Genomic DNA, 25,986 nt, shown 5'->3' with positions numbered 1-25,986 from the left:
AGGGCCCAACAGTGGCATCTTGGCAGTGCTGGGGCTTGAACCACCGACCTTCTGATCAGTAACCCAGAGCCTTAACCACTGAGCTAATCACTTACAGCACCTTAAAATTGTCATTGTGTTGACAGCACAATTAAGTTAGTGGTACGTACAGTATTTTGAGGAAACGCTAATCGGTTGGCTGGTTTATGAGGTGACAGGCTTGCGCAACAACACTACACTTTCCAAAAAAAAAAACAAAACAAAAAACACTGTGACAGCACGAGAACACTAAAATACATTAAGCATTAATTATACACCTAATGTCCATCCTCTATTCTTCAATTTGTTGCACTATCATCATTTCCTGGCTTTGTAAGGAAGTGAAAAAAAAAAAAATATGAAATTGCCCAACAAGCCCTTTTTTTCCACACCTAAAATCACTTGGCATGAAGTGATTGAAAGGCACTTTTTGTCCTAATTACAATTTCTGAACTCGTAATTAGAAACCTCCAGGACCACATAAATTAAGACAATATCATCTTATTGTCCCCTGGTCAAACTGGTGAAATATCTTCATGGTGTGCACAGTTTTACCATTTATTGCACCTGTGGTGGTGTCAGTGAGTAGGTGTGTCAATTTGTTGTCAATTCATCAGGGTTGTGAATGGGTGGCGCCTGTAAGCATAAACATTTCTTAGGCCCTCTTTGGACCTGGTATTAATATCCATCTCGTTGATCCGTTTCCAAGTGGTCATTGCTAAATACACACATTTATAGTGTAGTATTCTTTCAAGAACCCTGGCGAGCCTCTGCCCAACCCACTTTCTCTGCCATACAAAGAGACAGAAAGAAAGAAAGAAAGACACCACAGGCGCCTGCGTTTACCTCCCTATTACCACACCGCACCTCCCTGAAAACACACACATTACAGTTGGAGCTCTGCCACACTCTCCCACTTGCTGCTTCACCACAATGCTCATTCCAGCCAGACCAGAGAGTTCATCCCTCTCTCTGTGTCAGTCTCACACATACTCTCTGTCTATGACTTCCTTTCATTCACACTCTCTCCCAAGAGCCGTGCCTGTATGTTTCCTTACTCTCACTCTCTCTCTCTCTCTCTCTCTCTCTCTCTCTCTCTCTCGGTAAGACCATTACTGAACATCAAAGCTGAGACATCTCCTTCGGCAGCATGTGTTGATGTGATTAAACTTTGGATAACTTGTGATCTAAATGCACACATTGTCTCTGTAGTCAAGAGTCTGTTGGTAATTTAGATACACATGCATGTGTTATATGGCAATGTCTCCTCTTTTTCTAACAGAAAAGGCTCTTTATTGTTTCAGAAATAGAGAATACAAACTATTAAAAAGTTCTGACAATGCAGAATACGGCCCTTACCTTGTTCCACATTTTCTACAGTCCCATACTGTGCTAAAAGGCCATCCAAAACCTGCAATGAGAAGAGTACAACAAGTTAAACACACACATCAATACAATCACGCAAACAGCAACATATTTTATATTCATACCCCTGCTGAAAAAAAAAAAAAATCCTAGACCAGCAAAGATTTCCATGCTTATGCTGGTTAGTGCTCACCAGTATGACTTGTCTTAAGAGCACAACAGCATCCCAGCGCATTGTCAAAAGAAGAAATACAGTATAAATATTTGGGTGATTCTTCAATTATAAGCATTTCTGACTTCTTGAAACCTTTATTGCATATCCATATTTGACCTTATGATTTTTTTGTTATAAGTTCTTAAAGCGCAAAGTAGAATTGTCCTAATTCTAACACTTTTTATTAACTTTTAATAAATATAGGAGAAGTTAAAATCTGGGTAGGGGAATCACATTCACATTTAATAAAAAATGAAAAATGTAACATTTCAACATTTTGGAAAAAAGTATTAAGAGACAATAAAATTGTCTTTATAATCTAAGTTATTATAATCTATCTTTTAAAACTTCTTTGAAATCATCCTATGTGACCAAAAAGTTTATCTAAATTAAGAATCACTCATATATTTATTAAGGAAATTATAAAAAATAAAAAAAAAGTTTCATAGGCGTAAAGAAATATTTATGGCTGGTAAGTAAATTTTATCAGTTCACTTATTCATTATCAGGTGTGACAAAACATTTATTCAGACTCTGAATATAGAATAAATACATGTCAATTTCAAATTGTAATTTGTAATACGGAGATTTGTAACCCAAGAGCACACTGCAGAACACAGAGGCACAAGTATGTGAGAGGGGAAATAAACAGAGAAAGCATGCAAATGGGTCAGCGCTGTGATGATGTCATCATGATTTACAACTGGGACCATCAGGGCTGAATACCCTCTGGACAGATCCACATGGATGTGAGGGAGTGTATGTGTATATATGGAGTGTATGTGCATATATGGGCAGGGCATTCACTAATGCAATTGCAGCCCAGAGGATGCAGAAGAGACCTGAACACACACACACACACACACACACACAAACTGCTCTCTCTGCCTGTTACTTACCTCCCACTGTAGATGTGGAGGAATGTTCCGGATCTGAATCTTCCGACTCCTGCAGAGACAAAAAGAAAGAGTGTGAGACAAAAGACAGCGAGAGATCAGACAATAAAACAAAGCCGTATTCAGCATAGATGCTAAAGTGTGAAAACATACAGCATGAGACAAAACACTCATAAAACTTGACAACAAATAGGGTTGTCACGATACTAATATTTCAGTAGTCGACACCAGTGAAATTTCAAGATTCTCAACACCAATTTCAATACCACAGCAAAAATTAATGTGCTATTGAACACTAGTTTTAACACTTTATTAAAAAAAAAAATTCATATTAATATAAAAGTAATTTATCATTCATATTTCAAAATATGTAAAATATTGTTCAAATAAAAATAATAACCAATTAAATTAAAGCAATGGCTGGAAGCCTTTAAGTATTCTTCAATTAAGTAAACATTCCTTCAAACTTTTAAAGTAATTTTTCATGTAAACAGTCGGTTATTAAAAATAAAAAAAATAAATGAATAAATTAATTAAGATGCTGGTGAGTGGCTTTCTGTTTTCCTTGCTAATATTGTTGTTTAATTAGGCTTAATATTACATGGTTTACATGGCTTAATATTACAACATAATAAGACAGTGGCATGTCTACTAGAAGCATTTCCTACAGTATTTTGATAAAGGATGTAGATACTGTTTCTGGCTGAGAAGTACAGAAATTCTCATTTTGCGGCACTCTAAAATTGCCTAAAATCCCTCGAACCAATCACAAGCTTTTCTCAACACTACACAGGAAACTTTCCAATGACAAATGCTCACGAGAGAGAGAGAGCATGTGCAACAGAGACAGAGAGAGAGAGAAACGGATTAGTTCAGGGAGAGCAGTCTTTCACCAGAGGGACTGGACTGTTTCTGCACTCCTTCATTCACAGAGTTTGGCGCTACACAACAGTACAGACACCATAACCACACAAACCGCTCCACCACAAGCTGTTAACAACTACATTAAAATGCGTGGAAGAGAGCTTGCTGGGGGAAAGAAATTTAAAGAGCAGAGAAAGAGAGGGAGAATGAGAAAGGGAATTACTGATCTGCGGAGGCACTTTCAGATTCACTTCATTAGAGCTTTTCTCCAGGTAGACTTTGGTAAGAGGGATGCAGAGTAAAAAGGCAGATAAATGGGGAACAGAAGAGGCTTACAAAAATGCAGCAACCACGTTCCAAAAAGTAACACTGGCCAAGTGCCAAATGTGAATAAAATTTGTGTTGGCAAGATGAGTATATAAACTGACTTACTTATCAGTGGAAGGTAACATTATAAGGAACGGTAACATAATATATAGTTTAAATGTAATTGTATGAATGATAGCCTAACCCTCACCGATGTAAATTACACAAGCGCTTAAAATCAAAGCATATACTTGTGCATCTACTGATGACTATACCTCAGTAGAAAATGTACCATCTGAAGTTTATCTAGGATGCCCAAAGTGTTTTGTTTTCCTCCAGAACTCTATGTGTAGACACATATTTGTAATATACTGTATTCTTTGCATTAACCGGCAAACTGAAAATATGTGTTTTGAAAAATTGTGTGTCTTTCACCAAATTATGCAGTTTCACAGAGAGACTGGGGAGGGAATTCACTAAGAATAAACAGTGCTCAGTAAAAGCACAGTTTATTTGTACCCACTGTCTGCGCTGGTTTAGCGCCCGATTCACAAAAGGGATTATGGAAATGCGACAACGGTGCAAAAGCGGCCACAAAATAAGTGCTAAACTAAATTTGCACGGCGCAATTCCAGTCTTGCGGGGCGGTTTTGAGTGCTTTATAGCAGAGGATGCAGCAGACAACCATGAGCTGATACACTCTGCTGGAACTGTACAGCATCGCTCCACTACTGTGATCCAGACACCTGAATCATCTCTCGAAAGTGCGGATGACTACACGGTACATCTTGATTTATGCCATGTTATTACACTCCTCTCCATCATTTGATCAATATTTGATTAATTACTGCTGCCTTGACTGATAGAACATGTACACAAACATCTCTATTAAATAAAATTCATTTTACCGCTTGCTTTCCTTGGGTCGAGTTGAATAAAGGCGCAATCTACAGTTCAATGAGCCTAATTTACATGGAAAGGAGGCATGTTTGCACGAACATGCGCTGAACAACCACACATGTTCGTGGTGCAACTGTTAGTGAATTCTCTCGAGGCTGTCTAACACTGAGTGACACAATGACCTGCACTGTTTGTCACTAATATTCATAATATATATATATATATATATATATATACACACAAAAATATAGCCAATATATTTCAATAAAAAGAATAATTTATTTTCAGTAAAAGTAAAGTTTCATGGCCAGTAAGAAATATTTATGGCCGGTAGATTTTCTCAATTCACTCGCAACTGGCAGGTGTGAAATTAATACATTAAACGTATCCTTTCTGAGTGAACCTAATACACACCAAAAGCCGCACTGACTCATGTCTTTGTGCATTTTCTCACCCTCTGCCCAACTTACTTTGCAGTACTCTAGTGAGAGAGAGCTGCACACCACGTGGATTCTAGTGCTCACTCAGCTCTGGAAACCACACAGTTCAAGCCTCTGCTCAAGCCGGTGCATCCCTTTAGCTTCAGCTAATGCTGTAGCATGTGAACTGTCAATTATTCTAAGCTTCCTGTTTAGGAGGGGCAATTTGGGATATCCCAGTAGAGCACGTCAGTTGAGCTAGTACATCCAAACTCCATCTCTTTATCCTGACCCTCTATTATGACAAAAAAAAAAAGAGGAGGAAAGAAAGGAATAGCAGTGATGGTTCATCTCTCTGTCATGCCTCGTGGCAAGCAGTGTTGATGCTCACGTGCCAATGTCACAACAAGTGGACAGCTTCTTTTTCTCTCTCTTTCTAACCACAGAAACCATCCATGTTCTTTCCCTCTCTTTTCCTCCTCCATCTCTCCTCCACCCTGCCAGGGTGGAAAAAGTGACAGTGCTCTCCACAACTCTTCAAGGGCTCCTCATTTTCAGCATGCCTGTGGTGGAACTGAATTACTGAGCCCTTCCTTTACGCACACACGCTCAGATGCACATGCACACGCCCTGCACCTCACTGGAGGATCCTGGTAAACCTCAGCATGAGGGCCCAGCAAAAAAGGACAGATACATATGAATAAAAGGGCTTTAAAGTTATTCGCTTTGTCGAAGACGTGGCCTGACATGTAGTGCACATGCTCCCTCACGTTGTGCGGTGGCAACTTTTCCTGTCTCCTTTCTCATGTCGACCATGATTTTGCCAACTAAGACACCCTTGTTCGTCTTGGAACAACATTCTCCTCAACCAATCAGATTTTAGGGATCAGGAAAAGGGTAGGTTTAGGGTTAGGCTTAGTGCTAGGGTTTAAGGGGGCTTGTACATCATTCTTATAAACCCTTTATTTCCCTCTGATTTTAGGGAAGTAGGTTCTGATTGTAGGTTAGGGTTAATGTTAAGGGTAATGTCAGGACTTTGTCTCTATGACAGGATTGTTGTTCCAAGATCAACAAAAGACACTGATCCGGGAACATGTCTTACTGGATAACATCACAGGGACCCCCTCTCACTGTTCCTTTTCAATCAAGTGGCAAAAAGGCCAAAAATAAACATAAAAACATTTCTATTTCAGTAGAATGTATGAATACATGTTCAGACCCAGAAATAGTCCAATTTAGTATATGCACACATTCAAACACAAAAGCACACTCAGAAACACATGCACAGAGTAGCAATACTCGGAGTAGAATTCTCCTTCTGTCGCACTCACACATACTCATACACACGTGCCATAAATACGCTCACACACAAACACTGAAAGGCAGGTTTTGGACCTCTGAGGATCAATTTATGATGTGCCACTGGGATGGGGCAGGTTTATTAGCTTGTTATTTTCGAATCTCTTCATTGAGTATTTGTTTATTTGTATGTGTAATGGAGCTGAACCCAGTGCCCTTGTGAAACCAGTCTCACAGACCCCTTCACCTCAGTCAAAACCCACCAGTACTAGGAGATGCAGGCTGAATGCACAGCTTACTGTATGTTTGTCGAATGTAACCAAGCTGTCTGCTGCTGGTTTAGAAAAGGGTGCCAGACAACTATATAAAAACACATGCTTCTCAATTTCTGCCTTTGAATATCTGAGGGTAGACACGTTCATTTGAAAAGCTAATATTTACAGCAGCCAGCCAGCTGCAGAAGCTAGAAAACCATGTCGGTGCACACGCTTTCATATAGATCCTCGCGGCGCAAAGGAACATTCACCGCTCACAGCAGCGTGCAGCACACTGGCCAGAATGGGACCATTCACTTTGGGCCAGGACCTCTTAGACCTGCTAACGACCACCATCCGATCATCACTGTCAGCCAGACGAAATTATATTCACCATACATAAATCATCCAGCCACAAAGCCGGCACATGAGCAGAGGGGGTGAACTGAATAAAGTGTCACACGTGTTCCGGTAAAGAAGGTCTTTGATCCCATGATTGATTTCACCTCACGTTACTATACAATATCAGGAATGTCAGGAATCAATATGTTTTGTTACTGCAGCTTTAGATCAACAAACACTCAATTATTTCTATATGACCAAAATGCAAACTAACACCGTGTCCTAACCAAACACGCGTTAAAAGGTATCTTTTCCATGTTAAACAGAGTTTTTGTCATAACCAGCCATGACAGCGATACGTGACGAGCGACAGGGCATTCTTTTTTTCAATGGTTTCTAATTCTGTGACGTCGCGCCGGGCAGCCCAGTCAACAGATGGGTCTAAAATCCTTCTCACAACAGTATAGTAAAGCTGGAATCTCACTAGCGGGTTGAAAATAATTTTATTTTGGCGGAAGATGTCACACACCTACCAAATGTTGTGCTTGAGGTCTCACTCTCTTCAGCTGGTGCTCTGTCACAGACACACACTTATTCAGATGGCAGACACAGCAGATTGCACTGACTTTCTTTCCACTTCCTCGTCACGTGGAAATCGGCGAAATAACAACAGGAGTACCGTGTGAACATTTAAACGGTAATAGACTAAATTTGGATGTGATTCATAAAGTAACTTTGTCCTGTGTATGTGTTTGATTGCATATTTTCCCCCTTGGGGCTCACCGTAGAAAGCGTATGTCCATAAGCAGCTTCAGTGACAAAATGAGTTTGGATATCTGATTTTATTGAAATTAAACATAATTTTATTGTATGAATTTTATGGTGTCACTTCACGCCTAGTGTGTATGGACAGATTGCTTGATGCTGGAATCTTATTGCGTAGCGTCTGATTAGGATATGGTGTAAGAGTGAGCTCAGGACTCATCCACACCAATCAGTTTTTATTTGAAAGCTTAGTTTTCCGTTTCCTATCATCATCATTTAAAAAGTATGCGGTAATGGAGAGCGTTTCAAAATGCACCCTTTTTAGTGGAGAATAACAACTTTCAGGTGTGGACGAGAGGTGTAAACGTAGCAAAATCAATGGGTTTTTAAACAAAAATGCATTATTTTGAATCACTCCTATATGGATCCAGCAGCAGGAAATTGTAAAGACATTAAAGTTAGAAGCCTAATTTATGTGCTTTCAAATTCACTTTCAGTTGGCCTTCCATTTAATTTAGTCTGGCGTAATAGCTAGTTTATAATTATAGATTATAATAGCGTACTATTCTTAATACTGAAGCCTGTCGCACACTGGACTTTTCGAACTTACAAAAATACTTGAAACTGAAAATACATTCTCTAGGCTACATAAAAGATGCATATACACAACATATCATTCAGTGATGGCTAGAGTAAATAATCTATTTCCTTTGATTTGATTTGGGTCTAATTTAATGGAAAACTATGCGAGATGTGCTGCGTAGCGCTGCAGAATTTTGATATAACAGTTAAAAGGTCATCCATTGGAACAATACTGATTACATGCTGCCACCACGCATACTTATGTTAAGTACATTTGTTTAAAATCACTGCGTAATGCACACACAATGACGGTTTAAACAAATGTTGTCAAATTGAACAATACTGTTTGTATCTCATTTCCATCTACATGTGTTATATATTTTCTCAAAAAATAACAATGACTTTGAAACACAATACCCATCTTCATTCTGACCCAATGTTAGATACTTTAGTGGTGATAATGGCCAGTGGCACCTGCAGCTGTATGGCCGTATGCACTATGCGTACCGTAAGTGCTCCGACTGACCTGAGAAACATTTACTCTCAGAATATTTTACTAATCATGAAATGTGTCCCGTATTTCTGTTGCCTGTTTAAAAGAACTAGCAATGCCCAATTTGCGAATGAATAATTCTTTTGAGTCGGTTCTTTTCAGTGAATTGGCCAAACAGGTTTGCAAAATGGTCTGAATCGATTCGTGATTCAGTACAATCCGTTTAGAGCGCTCTCTCACTGAATCATTTGGAGCGGTTTCTCACACAGTAAAACAGTATCGGGATATTTACGAATACAGAGAACAAACAGCGCTGGATACAGTGGAAATGTATCAACAATCAACTGAAACAAAAGTCTGCCTTTTGGAGAGGTAACTTTGAGAAACTTCAGCTAGTGCTGTGTCATGTGAACAAGGGGCTATTCAAGCTGAACGTCTTTTTGCGTCCGCTCGCACTGTTTTTCAATCGTTTTCCATGTAAACTATCGCTAGATGGTCTTTTGACAACTGCGTCACGTTTCACTGTGTTTTTAGCATCTCTCATGGGAGTGCTACATTTTTAGATGCTGTGTCAAGTTAAAAAACTTCAACTGATAAAAACGCATCTCGAGACACCTGCATTCGGCTCTATTCATTGTGGTGTGTTTTGCTTTTTTAGCATGAAAATGCATCTGTCTGAACGGTTACATGACTTAATAGTTACATGAATGCTACTCATACTCGAGAAAATAAATAAATGCTTATCTCAAAGTCACCAGAATTGAACGCTTTGGTGTTGTTTTTTGCACAAGCAAAAGAAAATCTCCTGGGGTAGCATGCCACCGGACCCCCCTTGATATAAGGTTTATTAGGCAGATTTTTTGCGTACCCTCAGATTAAATCCTGCAGGCGCCCCTGATAATGGCAGCACAGCAGTTAATGACTTAACGATTGCACAGCAATAACACTTATTTATTTTGTGAAGAAAACACCTGAGATCCATAAAGGTGTTTATTAAACAGGTGATACAAAGGCAAAGATGCCACAATATCTTATATCAGAGATAAGAGAACTCATGTATTATTAAATGCAAAGGTAAAAATGCAGCAATATGAAATACATTATGAAGACAATCCACGTAAGAGAATTTAAGGTTAAAGGGTATGTTAGGCAGTAATACAGCAATATAATTTACATGTTAAGAGAACCCATACGATAAAATTTGTCTCAGTTTTTAAGGCATTTGATAAAAATGAAATGCACATTCTCACTGCTGGTTCAGGATTTCTTCCTCAAGTTCCCTCAGCGTTTAATGTCGGTGGTCAAAACAGCTTTCTGTGCTTTAGTGCCACCTGTTGCGCTGGTTTTGGTAACTGCAACGGCTCCTGACCCGTGAGCCAAGGCTCATATTTATTGGTCAGAGCATTTTATCACCTGGCGATTTTTTTTTTTTTTTTTGGACACACCAAAAAAAAAAAAAAAAAAAAAAAGAACTTAGCTTTGTTGGCGCACGATTTGCCGTGAATGTTCGATCCAGGTGACAATGGCTCTTTAGGAATCCATTGTTTCGATTCTAATGTCGATTGCGTCTTTAGTGTGCAAAGGCCTTTATAATTTTGTACTGGGTCTCGTGAATTCAAACAAAGGCCCTGACAAACAGCACTGACATAGAAAATGGCTATTTATTGTAGCATCTTCACATCTAAATACATACTAGCCACATGGGGTGAGCAAACTGTATGATGGGTAACATCCCAAGGAACAAAAAATGCTCTCATAAGCGGAGATGAGACATAGTGGCTCCACTCCATATGGGTGGCAGGACACATACACACACTTATGAGGGTGTGCATAACTGACTCCAGGCGGCAGCTCACAAGCCACAGACGGCCAATATTCCATGTCTGTCCTATACGTCCCAGAGTGCAGCCTCATAAAAGTAAAAAGTGTCTGAAAAAGAAGAAGAGCTGAGTTAACAGCTTCAGGAACATTTCCCCCCTCCTCAGATGCATGAAATTCAATCCTACATCAAATGTCTTGTACTTGGACTATGAATCCAAGCAGACATTTTAAAAAGCTTCACATTCCCGGCTTTAATAGTTTTGGATGCACAGGAACTAGAAAAGCCATAGTTGGTTTCTCTAACTCTCAGTAGCTCTATGATACAGAAACATCCATCTATGCCTTTGAAACATGTTGGTTTTCTTGAGAATTTCCCAGATGAAGAGAGAGCATGCTAGAAAAGAAATGGGAAGAATGTGTAAATGTATTTCTTGAGAGTCGCCTGACAGGAACATTAAAACTCAACACTTCCCCTGAAGGAGGATTTCAATGTGGCATTCAGCTTTAAATGCTGAATAGTGGTGTAGTCAGGGCTCAAAAATAAGGATAGATAAGAACCAGTGTAAGATACTTCCACGCAAATTGATGGAAGTTTATCTTTTTGTTGGTTTTGTTGTTGTAGGGCCAGAAAAATGTTGCTTGGGCAAATACAAATCTGAACAACTGGTTTAGCCAGATAGCAGAAAAAATTTACTTTAGAAATGTACAGATGTACTTGTGTTACTATTCTAATAGGACCTTCTCTAATTTGATCACTGACGGTCGCCAAGTGGCAGTATTGTTGGTCATAGCGCACATTCAACTTCTGGATGCACTGCACAGCTGCTGGAGATCTGGAAATCTGATCACAAATGCAACATATTGCAGGTACAAAAAGATGTCATTCTAATTTGACAGTTTTTTTTGGTTGCTAAAAATGAACTTTAAAGTGTCTGTATATAAACTGCAGCATGCAGTGCATGTGGGTAGAGATAACAGTAACATTAACTTCCCTCGACTGCAGTATCTCACAGGAGAAGGATCCAGTGAGCTCCAATGTCAAAGATCTCTTAAACTTCCCTCAACTTTGTTACATCACTGGACACATCTGATCGCTAATGGTTGCTGTCATGTCACTGAAAATCTGCAACTCCCATTAAAAATGAATGACTTCTGTTTGCTTCATTGCTGCAAAGGACTGTATGTGTGAACACCCATTTAGAGCCCCAGGTGGCAGCTAGAGGTGAGAGAGCAGATCCAAATAAGCATTGCAGAGAAAGGCGATGTCTTACCCTATATAATGTGGTCAAATGACAACAAAGGCATTCAACATAATGAATAAACTTATGGGGCACCTGACAGTGAAGTGCATAGTCAAGTTTGGAATAGCATACAACTCTTACTATTTCTGTTATATCCTGCAGAAACAGTAAAAGTAGTGTGCTAGTGTGCCATTCTGTAGTATGCTATATGATGTAGTATGCAAACCATTCCGATGAATACTGCCCGCTGACCATTTGGGGCTCAGGGTCACATATTGACCACAATTACTGAGAAGATAGAGATGAAGAGCATCACAGTCTTTAGCAGGTAAACTGAAAGATATTATTGACACCCCTTTTTTATCTTTGCACTGTAAGCCCTGAAGGGTTTCTGCACCTCTGTTAAGTGAATCAATCCAAATCCCACATTAAACTCCCTCTCTCTCTTTCTCACTCTGTCACTATAAGTCCCTTAGAAAAAGCTAATGAGAATGCAGTGTGTTCACCTGCCTGCAAGAGATCCGATATTATCATGGAGCATGTGTGAGGCAGATGGCCCTCACGGGCAAATGGAGGCAGCACTTCCCTGACAGGCCCTGTGCTGCTTTGTTACTCTTCACTCATTCAATACAGCAGTTAGAGACTCCTGCTGTGCTCTCATAAAACACAAAAGAAACAGAGTCTGCTTTAGGTAAAGTTGATGTAGCTGTTTAGGAATGTTTGTAACAAAGGTTTGAAGCTTTGTGGTTCTGAATGAAGCATTTGGAAATGGTCAGGATGGTCGACTACTTGTCCAACAACTGACTAGTCAATTAGTGAGGTTATCTGAATTTCTATCTAGATATAGAAGTTTTTTAGCCTAAAAAATGTATAGCGGTGGTGCTTTAGAGGATGAATTTAGAGACTAACTAACTGTTATTCACTGTCAGTTCATGATCAAAAAGGTAAAAATAAACATTAATTCTAGTAACACATTGCAAGGGTGAGTTAAAAACAACTTCAACTTCACTCTCATTAATATACGATGCACTCATCTGTGGTTCTCTTAAAGAGTACATGCTAGAGGTGGGAATCTTCACTGGCCTCGGGATTCGATTCGATTACGATTCAAAGGGTAACGATTCGATTATAAAACGATTCTCGATGCATCATGATGCATCTTGACCTTCAATTTCTTTCTTTTTCAGTTTCTTCAAAATTATTTTTTCCCTTTCAGCTTTTTATTTAACAGCTGTTTTAAAAAATCAGAACGAGTCACATTACATAAACTGGCCTTTTACATTCAGTATGAGCTGTGAACAAAACATGGAACATCCACAAGATTAAATAAATGGTTCTTTCTTTAGAACCTTATAAAAAATCTCTTAAAAGCACAAGAAAAAAAATATTGGTTCTCCATCAAAACAAATTGAATACTATTACTTCAACTGTTTATATTATTATTTTATTTTTGTTTAAGCATTGTAAATCATTTAATAGTATTTAATTATTATTTAAAATGAATCCAGGATGAGAGATACACTATATTGCCAAAAGTATTCGCTCATCTGCCTGTAGACGCATATGAACTTAAGTGACATCCCATTCTTAATCCATAGGGTTTAATATGATGTCGGCCCACCCTTTGCAGCTATAACAGCTTCAACTCTTCTGGGAAGGCTTTCCACAAGGTTTAGGAGTGTGTTTATGGGAATTTTTGACCATTCTTCCAGAAGCGCATTTGTGAGGTCAGACACTAATGTTGGACGAGAAGGCCTGGCTCGCAGTCTTCGCTCTAATTCATCCCAAAGGTGCTCTATCGGGTTGAGGTCAGGACTCTGTGCAGGCCAGTCAAGTTCTTCCACACCAAACTCGCTCATCCATGTCTTTATGGACCTTGCTTCGTGCACTGGTGCGCAGTCATGTTGGAACAGGAAGGGGCCATCCCCAAACTGTTCCCACAAAGTTGGGAGCAAGGAATTGTCCAAAATCTCTTGGTATGCTGAAGCATTCAGAGTTCCTTCCACTGGAACTAAGGGGCCAAGCCCAGCTCCTGAAAAACAACCCCACACCATAATCCCCCCTCCACCAAACTTCACAGTTGGCACAATGCAGTCAGACAAGTACCGTTCTCCTGGCAACCGCCAAACCCAGACTCGTCCATCAGATTGCCAGATGGAGAAGTGTGATTCGTCACTCCAGAGAACACGTCTGCACTGCTCTAGAGTCCAGTGGCGGCATGCTTTACACCACTGCATCCGACACATTGCATTGCACTTGGTGATGTATGGCTTGGATGCAGCTGCTCGGCCATGGAAACCCATTCCATGAAGCTCCCTACGCACTGTTCTTGAGCTAATCTGAAGGCCACATGAACTTTGGAGGTCTGTAGCGATTGACTCTGCAGAAAGTTGGCGACCTCCGCGCACTATGCGCCTCAGCATTCGCTGACCCCGCTCTGTCATTTTACGTGGCCTACCACTTCGTGGCTGAGTTGCTGTCATTCCCAATCGCTTCTACTTTGTTATAATACCACTGACAGTTGACTGTGGAATATTTAGTAGTGAGGAAATTTCACGACTGGACTTGTTGCACAGGTGGCATCCTATCACAGTACCACGCTGGAATTCACTGAGCTCCTGAGAGCGGCCCATTCTTTCACAAATGTTTGTAGAAGCAGTCTGCATGCCTAGGTGCTTCATTTTATACACCTGTGGCCATGAAAGTGATTGGAACACCTGAATTCAATTATTTGGATGGGCGAGCGAATACTTTTGGCAATATAGTGTATATCTGCTTCTATGAGAGTGCAGCTGTCAGCTTCTCCTCTCCTCACCTGTACAGGTGATAGTAAAGCAGTTTAAATAGCACAGTTGTTGCTTCAGAAATTGATCAAGCGCCTCGTAGGCACTGTTCCATCTGTTTGCTCTGCGAGTAGAAGATCGCACGACCTTGTCGCAAAAGCTACGATGGATTTCAAACATTTATCATCAGGTGTGCGCACTGTCCTGACAAGCGAGTGACTGGCAATAAAGCAAAAGCCAATGAAATGGAGAGCGCGCAAGAGTAGAGAAAGGCATCGGAAAAAAAAAAGAATTCAATGAAAACATGACCAACATCTCCCGAACTGCTGCCTCATCATTATTTTCTTCTGTGTGTGCAAATCAGTGCAATAATGGGTGCAAGCTCATCTTTCATGTTGTTTGTTGGCTTGTCATCATGAATAAACTCTCCCATTGCTATGTGCGTGGGTTTGTAAAAGAATTTCGGGATCTTAGTTTCATTCGGGCACAAATGGTCATGTGTTTGATACTGGTCTGCAAACAATCGTGTTTGTGCACTTGACTTTAGTGTATGCACTTAACTCACGTCTTTGTTTCTACATCTGCATTTGGCGAGCGCCACTGCTCTGCCGTGATTTAAACTGAACTCAGAATCGATTCTGATTCTTTTGAGAATCGATTCAGAATCGTTTGAGTATGAATCGCGATGCATCGCTGAAACTATTTTTTCCCCCACCCCTAGTACATGCCAATGTAAACTCAATGTAAATCACACAAGCGCATATAAAAACATTCAACAAAATGTAGTACGTGTAATAAATGTGTAAATACATTAATATAAACAGTGTTTTCTGAAGTTAAAATATTATTAATCATAATGTATGATTGTGCCTTTAAATATGTAAGAATTTAACAAATAGGCTCCAGCAGCATCTATTAGGGATGGGCATTTTGGTCATTTTGTCTACTTGAGTACTCAAAGTAATTGGGGGGGGGGGGGCACATAGACATGTACAAATACAGTATGCACATACTATATAAGTCATACATCTTTGGCTGCTGCATTGTGTCTCGTAGTTCTAACGTCTATTCCTTAACACAGGCTGTTATAATGTAGTCTGTTACAATAAATACAAAATAGGGCATAAACAAATAATAATATTTGTCATTATGTGAAGACTCGCTGGGCAATTCAATGAAAAAATGCTCAGAATGTGTGACTCTGTTCTTCCTTCAGGTTACCATAATATGCTTAGTAAGTGAGCACCACTGTTTCTGAACCGTGTATCTGCAAACCATGGTTTCCGTGACGCCATAATCATCGCATTTTTAAAACACAGGGTTAAGTTGAAAATAGTTTTGAACACCATGCGTTCTGTTACATTCAGCTGTGCTCCATCTAGATGTCTGAAAGAAAGATTTCGCCTTGTGTGTGTGTGCTTCTCCAGAGTGTAGAGTGCCATCTCTGCCCCAGACAGAAAGTCACGCTGCGCTCTGTTGGAGTTTGTTGCTGTGATGATTCATGCTTCCTCCCATTTAACTTTAAATTTTAAACTTCATACTAGGAAAACTGTAATGGAACACCACTTTATGTTGGACTTGCACCTCGTGCGGAAATCTTCAGTTCTGATTTCGCTGAGATGCATTTACGTCACGCAATCATTTAGACACCGAGGGAAATTTACAGTCAATGATAAACCTTCACTTTTATTAAATAATATACATTAATGAGTCAAAGTTTCTACATTATATGACAAAACCTGTTTAGCAAATGTGTGCAGAGACAGATGTTCAAAACACGGTGGATTAAACTTTCTTTTGATTATCGTAAACCTGTAGAACAAACGTTAGCATTGCAGCATCATTTTTCAGTTTGGTTGCTATGAGACTTCTCTGTTGACAATCAAGGTACCGCTGCAAATGACAACATAATCAATCTCAAAATTAAAAATAAGGCCCCTCTTTAATACGTAGTGTATAGTTGTCAGGTAGTTGTCACTGAATTTCGAATTCAGTGAAAAGTCACGTCAAGCATTTTCATTTTCGATCTTCATTGCTGTCACTTACGAGTACTCGGGTACTCGAGTACTTGTGCCCATCCCTAGCAACTATGCAAGGTTGTTTTTTTTTGCATAGTAGTTTTGATTAGGGTTGGCCGATACATCGAATACCCATGATATAATTGCGATAATTTTGCTGACGATATAAAATCCAACAATATCGTGAATATAGCGATGATTTTAATGAGCCTTTTATTTGGCCATTACGTTTCATAGAGAGCATCAGTAGACTAATTTCACAATCCTTTAGAGCTGTGTAATTAATCAAAATAACATCAAAATAGAGATATGATCATATGTGATTATTTTACTGCCAAAGGCTGCGGTTAAAGACAGATAAACATGCTCTGTGTGAGCTTCAAAATGAACCGGCGACGATCTGTGTGCATGTGCGGAGGCGGCAAAGGCTTGTGTTTTAGCACAGTTCATCTGCGTTGTGAAGTACTGCAGGTTCAAGCATTTGCACAATTCCAAACATTAGTAACCGCTATAAAGTTATTATACAAATCTACAAAAACCGAACAGTAAAGCAGAGTTTGACAGCGGTTCACAAGACGCAAACAAACAAACAAACATTGCACTTTCCGTTTCATAATAAAAGCTCCTGGTGGAGGTGCACGACTGCACTTGCAATGTCAGAATAAAAACTCCAGTTTAGAGTGAAGTAAATAGGACAGAAATACATGAATTTATTTTTAACAAATCTTATCCTGAAAATAATAATAATTCAGTATTATATTATAATAATAAACTTGACTGGGTTCCACAGTAATAATTTAGTGCTATGCAATTTTCATCTGGTTTCCAAAAAATAAGCATTCACAAAGAAAATATATATGAAGGTAAATAATAATTTTATTAAGCTTCAATATATGAATGTATGTTAAATTAGGGATGCACCAATAGCACTTTTTCTCTTCCGATCAGATTCCGATATCGGAAATCTTAGTATTGGCTGATACTGATCCCAAGCCGATACCAGTGTTGTTTGTTGTTTTATTTTGCAGAATCAGTTTAGAATATCTTTCCATTATTGTATGGATCTAATTGGGAGTACTCTTTAATATGTAAAGAAACACAAACCTCTAACTACACATTATTTCAATATAAATGTATAGCGTATTAAGAAAAACTTTGTTAACTAGTCTACTGGGTATTGTAGTAGCAAAATTAACAGTGATTCCAGTCTTCAAGTCTTCAGTAGAAAAGAAACCAGTGTTTTATTTTTGCCTTTTTTTTTTCTTTCTTCCTTTTTTTACCAAAAATGTTTCAACTTGCATCTGGACCTTAAAGGATTCAGATCTCTTTTTTGTTCAATTTAGTTGTAAGACATCAGTCCAATTTTCATTCACAGTTATTTTTTGGAACCCATTCAACTTAAATATTGTTATAAATTGTAAACAAATATTAATGATGACAATAATAATAAGAATAAGAATAATAAACTATTATTAATATTATTATTATTGACTTTTAATTTTAATTTTAACAACAGTAATATATTTAAATCGTGCACTTTTTTAACCCTCACGCTTTTATTTTGACATTCTAAACTCTCCAGGAAGTCCTGTATTTGTCTGTTTGTAGGCAAGTTCACATTAGTTTAATTCGCTTCTTATTCAAATTCTGGTAAAATGCACCTCCGGTGCCGTTCTAAATGCATATTATAAGTGAACCGAACTATTGAGCATCTGCATCTGAGATGCTGTTCTTGAGTAGCGCTCAAATATTGCACACAGCTGTGAAGGCTAAAATAGCCACGCGTGCATCACCAGCCTGTGCTTGAGTTTGTGTCAACAGGGCAGCACCATTCACTAACGCGCTGGCACTGTGCATACTATATATTTACTTATTAAACACAGTCTTTTGTGATTCAAAGAGCTATCGCACGTCTTCAGGTGGCTTTGATTAAAATGCACGAGTCATATGAACTGCTTTAATGGTGTTTTTATGGATCTTTTATGTCATTTTTGGAGCTTGACAGTAACGAACATGACTAACACACAGTATCGGATTTGGATCAGGCTCGTCGTACCGATACCCGATCCGTCTAAAAGCTTCAGTATCGGAGCCGATACCGATCCAGGTATCGGATCGGTGCATCCTTATGTTAAATATAAGTATAAACGTGCAAACCAATGAAAATGATTACATTTTACTCTCCCATGTGTTAATTTAGTGAAAAACTGTGGGAAACAGGCCTTCATCATTTTTAAATAGATTTTTATTTAATGTCTTTGAAATATTAATTTTACATGGCTAAAATGGCTGTTTAGATTAAATGACGGTTCCTCTGAAAAAAAAAAAAACACTTTTATGCTATTTCAGAGCAAAAACATAATTGAGATTTACAGTTGAAGTTTACATACACTTAGGATGAAGTCTTCTTATTTTGTGTATACTGTATATTATAATTTTTTTGTATACAGTCTTCTTATTTTGTGTATACTGTATATTGTATATTATTAGGTGTATATTGTATATTGTGTTGTGTAACAAGATGTGTAAATTGTGTTATGTGTAAATCAGATGTTTATTGTAATTGTCATACTGCTATGTTGCTTGGAACTGCATCCAAGACTTTCACCCACTGTTGCACTTGTGTATATGGTTGAGTGACAATAAAGGGATTTGATTTGATTTGATTTGAAAATAATATTTCAGCTCTGTTGGCCCATTCAATTCAAGTGAATGATAGTTGATAAAGGTAATCCATTTGACTCCATTTGAGTTGGTTTTGGGTGAGAACAGACCAAAATATAACTCCTTTTTCACTGTACATCTTGCCATTGCAATCTCTAAGCACAATCATGATTTCAAGCTCAATTACACTTCCTGGTGCTTAATGCATTTGTACAGTGCAAGATGGCACTTTAGGAAGTGTAATCGAGCTTGAAATCATGATCGCCAAGGAGATTTATAGTGAAAAATAAACAATATTTTGGTCTATTCATGCCTACAAGAAAACCAACTGGATCACTTCAAAAGACATAGATTTGACTACTGGAGTCGTATGGATTACCTTTTATGTTGCCTTTATGTGCTTTTTGGAGCTTAGGGTTTGGTCCCCATTCACTTGCATTTTAAGGACCAACAGAGCTGAGATATTCTTCTAAAAATCTTTGTTTGTGTTCAGCAGAAAAAAGTCAAACACATCTGGGATGGCATGAGGGTGAGTAAATGAGAGAATTTTCATTTTTGGGTGAACTGTCCCTTTAATGGTGAGTGTACTGAAAAGTTGTATTTACATGTTATGTTAGAATATGTTTATGTTATAAGCCCAGACAGAATCTGTGCACGCAGAAAACTCAGCAGAATTGCAACATTTCTCATTTCTTAAATGTTCTACAAATTCCCCATCACTTGCATGTTGTTTATGAAATAGTTTGTTTAATTGTGTGAGGCTTTTAGCAACCATTAAGAGTACAGTTCTCTCAGGTTCATTTAACACATTTTACAATGTTTAAATCCCATCCACAAAATTCTGCAGATTTTCCCAAAAATTCTGCTTGGAAAGAGCCAAAAATGTCTACAGATTCCGTCTGGGCCTGTGAAGGTTACAAAAGCTATAAATTTGGGTTGGGAACTGAAGGGTTTTGGATCATTCACAATGTTTAGGCTGAATAACACATTGAACATGTTCAACATTTAACACTAGATTAAAAACTTACTTTCAGGATCAACATAGTGTCCACACAAGTCAAACCACTGTTTCGTGCACTTCCTGTGCTGCTGATGAGAAGACGTCTCAAGATTCTTCAAAACATGTGAGGTAAATTATTTTATTCACACATTTCTAAAACATTTAACCATTTTTGAAACTTAAAGGAATACCTCACCCAAAAATTTAAATTATTTTATTATTTATTTTCCCTCATGCCATCCCGGATGTGTATGACGTTCATATGCAGATCACAATATTTATAAGAGTAATTCAGCTCTGTAAGGCCATACAATGCAAGTGTCAGAACTTTGAAGCACCAAAAAGCAGTTAAAAACAGCATAAAAGTAATCTATACGACTCCAATTGTTAAATCCATGTCTTCTGAAGTGATAGAATTAGTGTAAGAAACCGATCAATATTTAAGTCCTTTATTACTATAAATCTCCACTTTCACATTTACATATGAAAGCATGTTTAGTTTCACTTTCACATCTGAAAGTGAAAGTGGAGATTTGTAATAAAAAAAGGACTTAAATATTGATCTGTTGATCTGTTTATTGTATCTGAAGATATGGATTTAACCACTAGAGTCTTATGGATTAATTTTATACTGCCATTTTGGGGGGAACTACCCTTTTAAAGAAGATGATTTATAAAAACAACAACAACAAAAAACAAAAACAAAGATTTTGACTTCAATGGAAGAAATAAAGTCATACAGGTCTGGAACAAGAGAGTAAATAATGACACTATATGTGAACTATTCTTTTATGTAGGTGTGTATTTTGAAACAGATTTCAATAAATTATTCTTTAATTTTGCAACTTTTTTCTATTTCTGCATTTCAGGGCTGAAGATTCAGAAGAGCCAAATGTTGGATATTCACCAGTTGCCCTGTTAACATCGGTCAGAGAACTCACAGATGCTGCAATTCACTACAATCTGGTCAGAAATGTAATTGTTCTTGAAAGTGAAGTCATCACCCACCTGCCCAGGGTTTTCAGATTTCTTTTTATGTTTGAACAGATTTATGCATTGGATCTGAGTTACCCAAAAGAGTTTTAAAGACAGGTGGCATTATAAGGTTTTAACGTTGAAGGATGTGCAACACTAATGCAGCTGTAGACAATTTATCCTGTCGCTGTCAGATGTGTTTTTTTTCCAGTGTGGTGCCTCATGTTTTGTCAATAATTGTACCTTGTCTTTTTATATTAAATATATTTACATGCAGTTTGCTTATTTTTATTTTTGTATGTTTAAGTTGCAAAATTTTCACATTTAAGGAAACTTTAATAAAAAAAAATAAAATAAAAAAAACAAGGCAGTTGCAAAACATTTTTAAGTAATACTACTAGCACATCTCAAGTCACCTAAAATTATATAGTTGAATTAAGTTAACATGGTGTAAAAAAAAAAATAAGTTAATACAAAGCATATTCATGATCTCAAAAACATATATTTTAAGTTGTATAAATATATTAAGTTTGCAGAACTTAAAATTTTGAGTTGTGGTTAATTAAAATAAACATTAGAAATTGCATATTTTGATTAGACCAAAATCATTTCTTTTAATTTATAGTTTCTGAGAAAAACAAGTTATGCATACTTGAGACTTAAGTTTTGAAACTTAAAGGCAATCAGTTGCCTTAAGTTAATAGAACTTATACAGGTTTACAGTGTTTTTAAACCCTCCAAAAATTGGCCCCATTTACTTCCATTGTAAGTGCCTCACTTAAAGAAAAGGAAGGACGAGTCAAAATAATTTTGTGGTAATCAACACTGACACAAATGCTTTCGTAAAAAGGTCAAACAGTGACAGAGAGAACTGAGTGAATTCTCATAGTAATGAAACACAAAATTAAAGCTCAATTTGTTTCAATATAACATTACATTACTCAACATTATATTTTAGTTTTATTTCAAATTAAATGTCATTTGTAAGTGGTTGAATAAGAAAAGAAAAGAAAAGAAAAGAAAAGAGTATCTTACACTCTACCAAATTAAATGGCAATATCTGAAATGATTGTTCAAAAACAACTAATCTGAAAGTTATCTATTTGTTCTTACACAGTTTTCTCGAACACTTGTGTCTAATTGGTCAATTACAACATTCTGTCAAAATCTTTTTTTTTTTTATAATGACCTAGGCAACTGATTTCCTTTGTATCAATTTAGTTTCATGTCTCTTGTATAATATTAAACTAATTTGAACTCCAATTAATATTTTATGTTCTTTTATTTATTTGCTTGTTAGTAACGTAACCATGTACTGTAATAAGCAAGATAATGTACAGTCAGGCGGTCATAAAAGTAGCCCCATACTAGTTGCTGCTCATATCTGTGTCATATGCTAAAACAGTGTTTCTTAACCTTTTTTAGCATAAGAACCCCCACAGCATCATCAGTAAAGCTCAAGTACCCCTTCATCGATACAAAACCAAATATAATTTATATATTGTACATTTACAAAACATAGAAATATAATTTCTATATAAATATCATTTGTAAATATCAAAAATAAAACCAGGCCAAAGGAGGTGTGAAATGCACAATTATCTTCTAACTTGGAACATTGGGAAATATACATTTTACAAATATTATTTTATCATTAGTTTTTCATCATTTTGGTAAATAGTTTATCAACATGTATAAACAATAAACATGTAGGCCAAACTATACAGAGGCCTCCATGTTTATTGCTTAATGCTTACATACACAATTTGTACTATTTACAAGTATTTACATTAATATTTACAACAAATGGTAAAACGGTACTGTCTCTTCAAGAAAACCGGCAGTCAGGCTTTTGTTTTGGTTGAGCACTAGTGGAGTGGCACTGGTTTTTTTATTCTAATTAAATATCTGTTTGTTTGTTTGTTTGTTTGTTTACCAACAAATGAATGTAAAGAACAGTAAAGAATATTAAAAAACACATTATCAATGACAAATGGATTGCATGGATCTCCTCTTTGGACACCCATTACACAATTCAACGATTCAAACCAAACTCAACATGGAGTGAAAGGATTCATATGCTTAATTTTGCATAATAAAGACTGATCTTGGAATTTTATTGATTATAAAATCTTTATTTTACCCAGCCCTAGTCCCTGTTATTTTTTAGTTTAAATCATGCATTTTGTTTTAAAAGTTCAACATAGCAAAATCCAATTCATTTTTGGAATTAGCAGTTCCAAAACAATTGGACCTAACAGTTCGATACGTTTGCAGTTCATTTCAAGTCTAACGACGCCCCTAATAATATAAATATTTGTGTAAATGTGTATGAATTGTGAGATGTTCGAGATAATATGCTAATTCTCTGTATCGCTGAACCTGAAACTGTAAATGGGTGTAAGAATGATGCACATTTGCTGCGATAACAGTATGACCAGAAAAACTTAACAGTTTAACACAAGAACAGCACTGAGACATCATCTCACAAATTCCTATGATTAGTAATTTGCATTACTTAACATAAACCAGTCCCTAAAATGGATAATCATACATACTGCACTACTGATTCTCACTGAGCATTATCTGAGCAGGATCTTATAAATAAATAAAAAATAAATCTAATCAATATCGGTTGATTACAGAGTATATCGGTTAGCTGTATAGGTCACAAATGAATTGGTGCACACCTAATAGCAACATACAAAGCAATTACTGAACTGAACCAAAACTATGACCACAGAACCGTGAGAAATTTGAAGTGTTACACCCCTACCTACTATGGGCAAGACACAACCTGCTATAGGGATGGAGATCTGAAGATTAACAGGGATCAATAGTAGGAGGCTTCAGAGAGTCTACCAAGGCTCCTATGCATCTTGAGGTAATGGGCGAGAGAGGAGAGCTTTCCACTAGGAGCATAAACATGAAGGAACAAGTTAAAATTTTCCATCTGAGGATCATGTTTGCTGCTGTACACAAATAAATAATAACATTTAATTTCTCAGCAATAAACTTGTCATGATACGATGGTGCTTTGATTTTGTACTTTGCCCATATTTCCCAGCTCCATTGTACTTTATATCTTAAAGCAAAACCTTTTTAGTGAGTACAAAAAAACTGTGTAGGTGAATAATTTTCAGCACTCTGTCTATGTACTGTGTATGTGTGTATATAAGAGAGAACACCTGTGCTCCTGTATAAACTGGGTTACGTAATGAAAAAGCATATCAAAACCAGGCCAGGGATTGTTGTTAATATAAGGAAGAGATGGCAACCTCTGCATCTGTACCTCCTCTACTGACTTTAATTCATACAGGCCAGGCATCAGGCTCGGAGATCCATTTATCAAAGCCATTTTAGGCTCATTTGAGTGTGGTCTGTCTGTGCATTGTATTAAAGATTACAATAAATCATAACAGTTCAAAGTTCTCAAGGTTCGGTTTTTTGCTAAGTGGTGCATCGATAAAGAAATTTGAGGCCGATATAGCCTATATTTTAACACTGTGGTTTGCCATTATCAATCTGATTACCAATATTTATTTGTCATGAGCCCCTTTCACCATGTTTTAACAATAACATACTAAAGCATTAATTATATATATTTCTAAATTTACTTTTTATTGTATTTTACTAAAAATACTTGACATGCTTTTAGATAACCAGGAAACTTCAAGCATTGTTTTATTCATTTGCATCTTTGTTAGGGATGGGACGATATGGTTATCTCACAGTTCGGTTCGATATACAATATGAGGTTCATGATTCTATAAAATCTTCTTTTATATAATAACAAAGTATGACAGAAAATTGTGTTTATTTTGTTAAAAATATTTGAGCAAAATACACATGATGTTAAGTTAATAGTCAATATAAATGCTCAAAGTTTAAATAATAACAGTTTCTCATATACCTTTTCACTATAAGAAAAGATCACAAACAAATAAGCCTTCAACAATAATGGGATTCATGTTGATCAGGTGCAGAACAAGTAATAGAACTGAACAAAACCGGTCCTGAAAAAGTATGTGAATGTGTACAGTATATTATATTTTTTAATAATTAGTTTGTCATCATTATTATAATCACATTTGAACTTTTTAAAAATATAAAAATTCTATTAATTAATATAATATAATATAATAAACTTTTATATAGAATAATGATGAGCTGTTTGAAATAATGTGTACAAGTTACAAGTAACAACATTAAGTTTACATTCATTAGTATAACAAGTGCTAAAATGGTACTGTAGGGCTGCACAATTAATCAAAAAACTAATCGTGATTACAATTATGTCATCGTAAAAACTGACAATTACAGCATTCAATTTAAGTCTACTCCTGTTGCGTTCTAACCAATCCCAGACGTGTTCGTTGAGTAATGAAGCGACAATGGCCAATCAGAGATGCACTGAGTCTACAGTACAGTCCTATCAGTAATGACAACCAATCCTTATGCGCAAGTTTTGAATAGTCTGACGTCCAGATGGCACACGAAAATTAGTGCTAAAGAAACATCACCTGGTACACGAAAAGAAGCTGTAGAACAAAGGTGAGCAATTTTGAATTATTTTCAATTTGTTAAATGTCGCGCCCTTTTATTTATCGTAAGTAAACAAACTGCACGCGAGCAACGTGACAAAACTAAAGCGATCCCCGACCGTTATAATCAAGGTACAGACAGGGTCTAAATAACTTGTTTATTGTGTTGTTTAAACAGCTATATTTATTATCAGTGAGCTCGCGCTGAACTGCAGGGCTCAAA

General features: G+C 37.1%; 1 protein-coding gene across 2 annotated transcripts in view; it reads right to left on the bottom strand.

Annotated features, from left to right (window-relative positions):
* LOC127447869 (insulin-like growth factor 2 mRNA-binding protein 2) overlaps positions 1-25,986 on the bottom strand; it is an 87,254-nt gene that overhangs the window by 32,729 nt on the left and 28,539 nt on the right. For both annotated transcript variants that reach the window (XM_051710022.1, XM_051710023.1), the window contains exons 3-4: positions 2,497-2,545; positions 1,378-1,429 (exon numbers count right to left, since the gene is read on the bottom strand). In XM_051710022.1, coding sequence (XP_051565982.1) covers positions 1,378-1,429; positions 2,497-2,545 — 101 coding nt within the window. The remainder of the gene's footprint in view (positions 1-1,377; positions 1,430-2,496; positions 2,546-25,986) is intronic.

Source organism: Myxocyprinus asiaticus, chromosome 11 (assembly GCF_019703515.2).
Source record: "Myxocyprinus asiaticus isolate MX2 ecotype Aquarium Trade chromosome 11, UBuf_Myxa_2, whole genome shotgun sequence".
NCBI classification, from domain to species: domain Eukaryota; kingdom Metazoa; phylum Chordata; class Actinopteri; order Cypriniformes; family Catostomidae; genus Myxocyprinus; species Myxocyprinus asiaticus.
The sequence above is the reverse complement of the archived record's forward strand: the minus strand, read 5'-3'. Positions and strand labels throughout refer to the sequence as shown.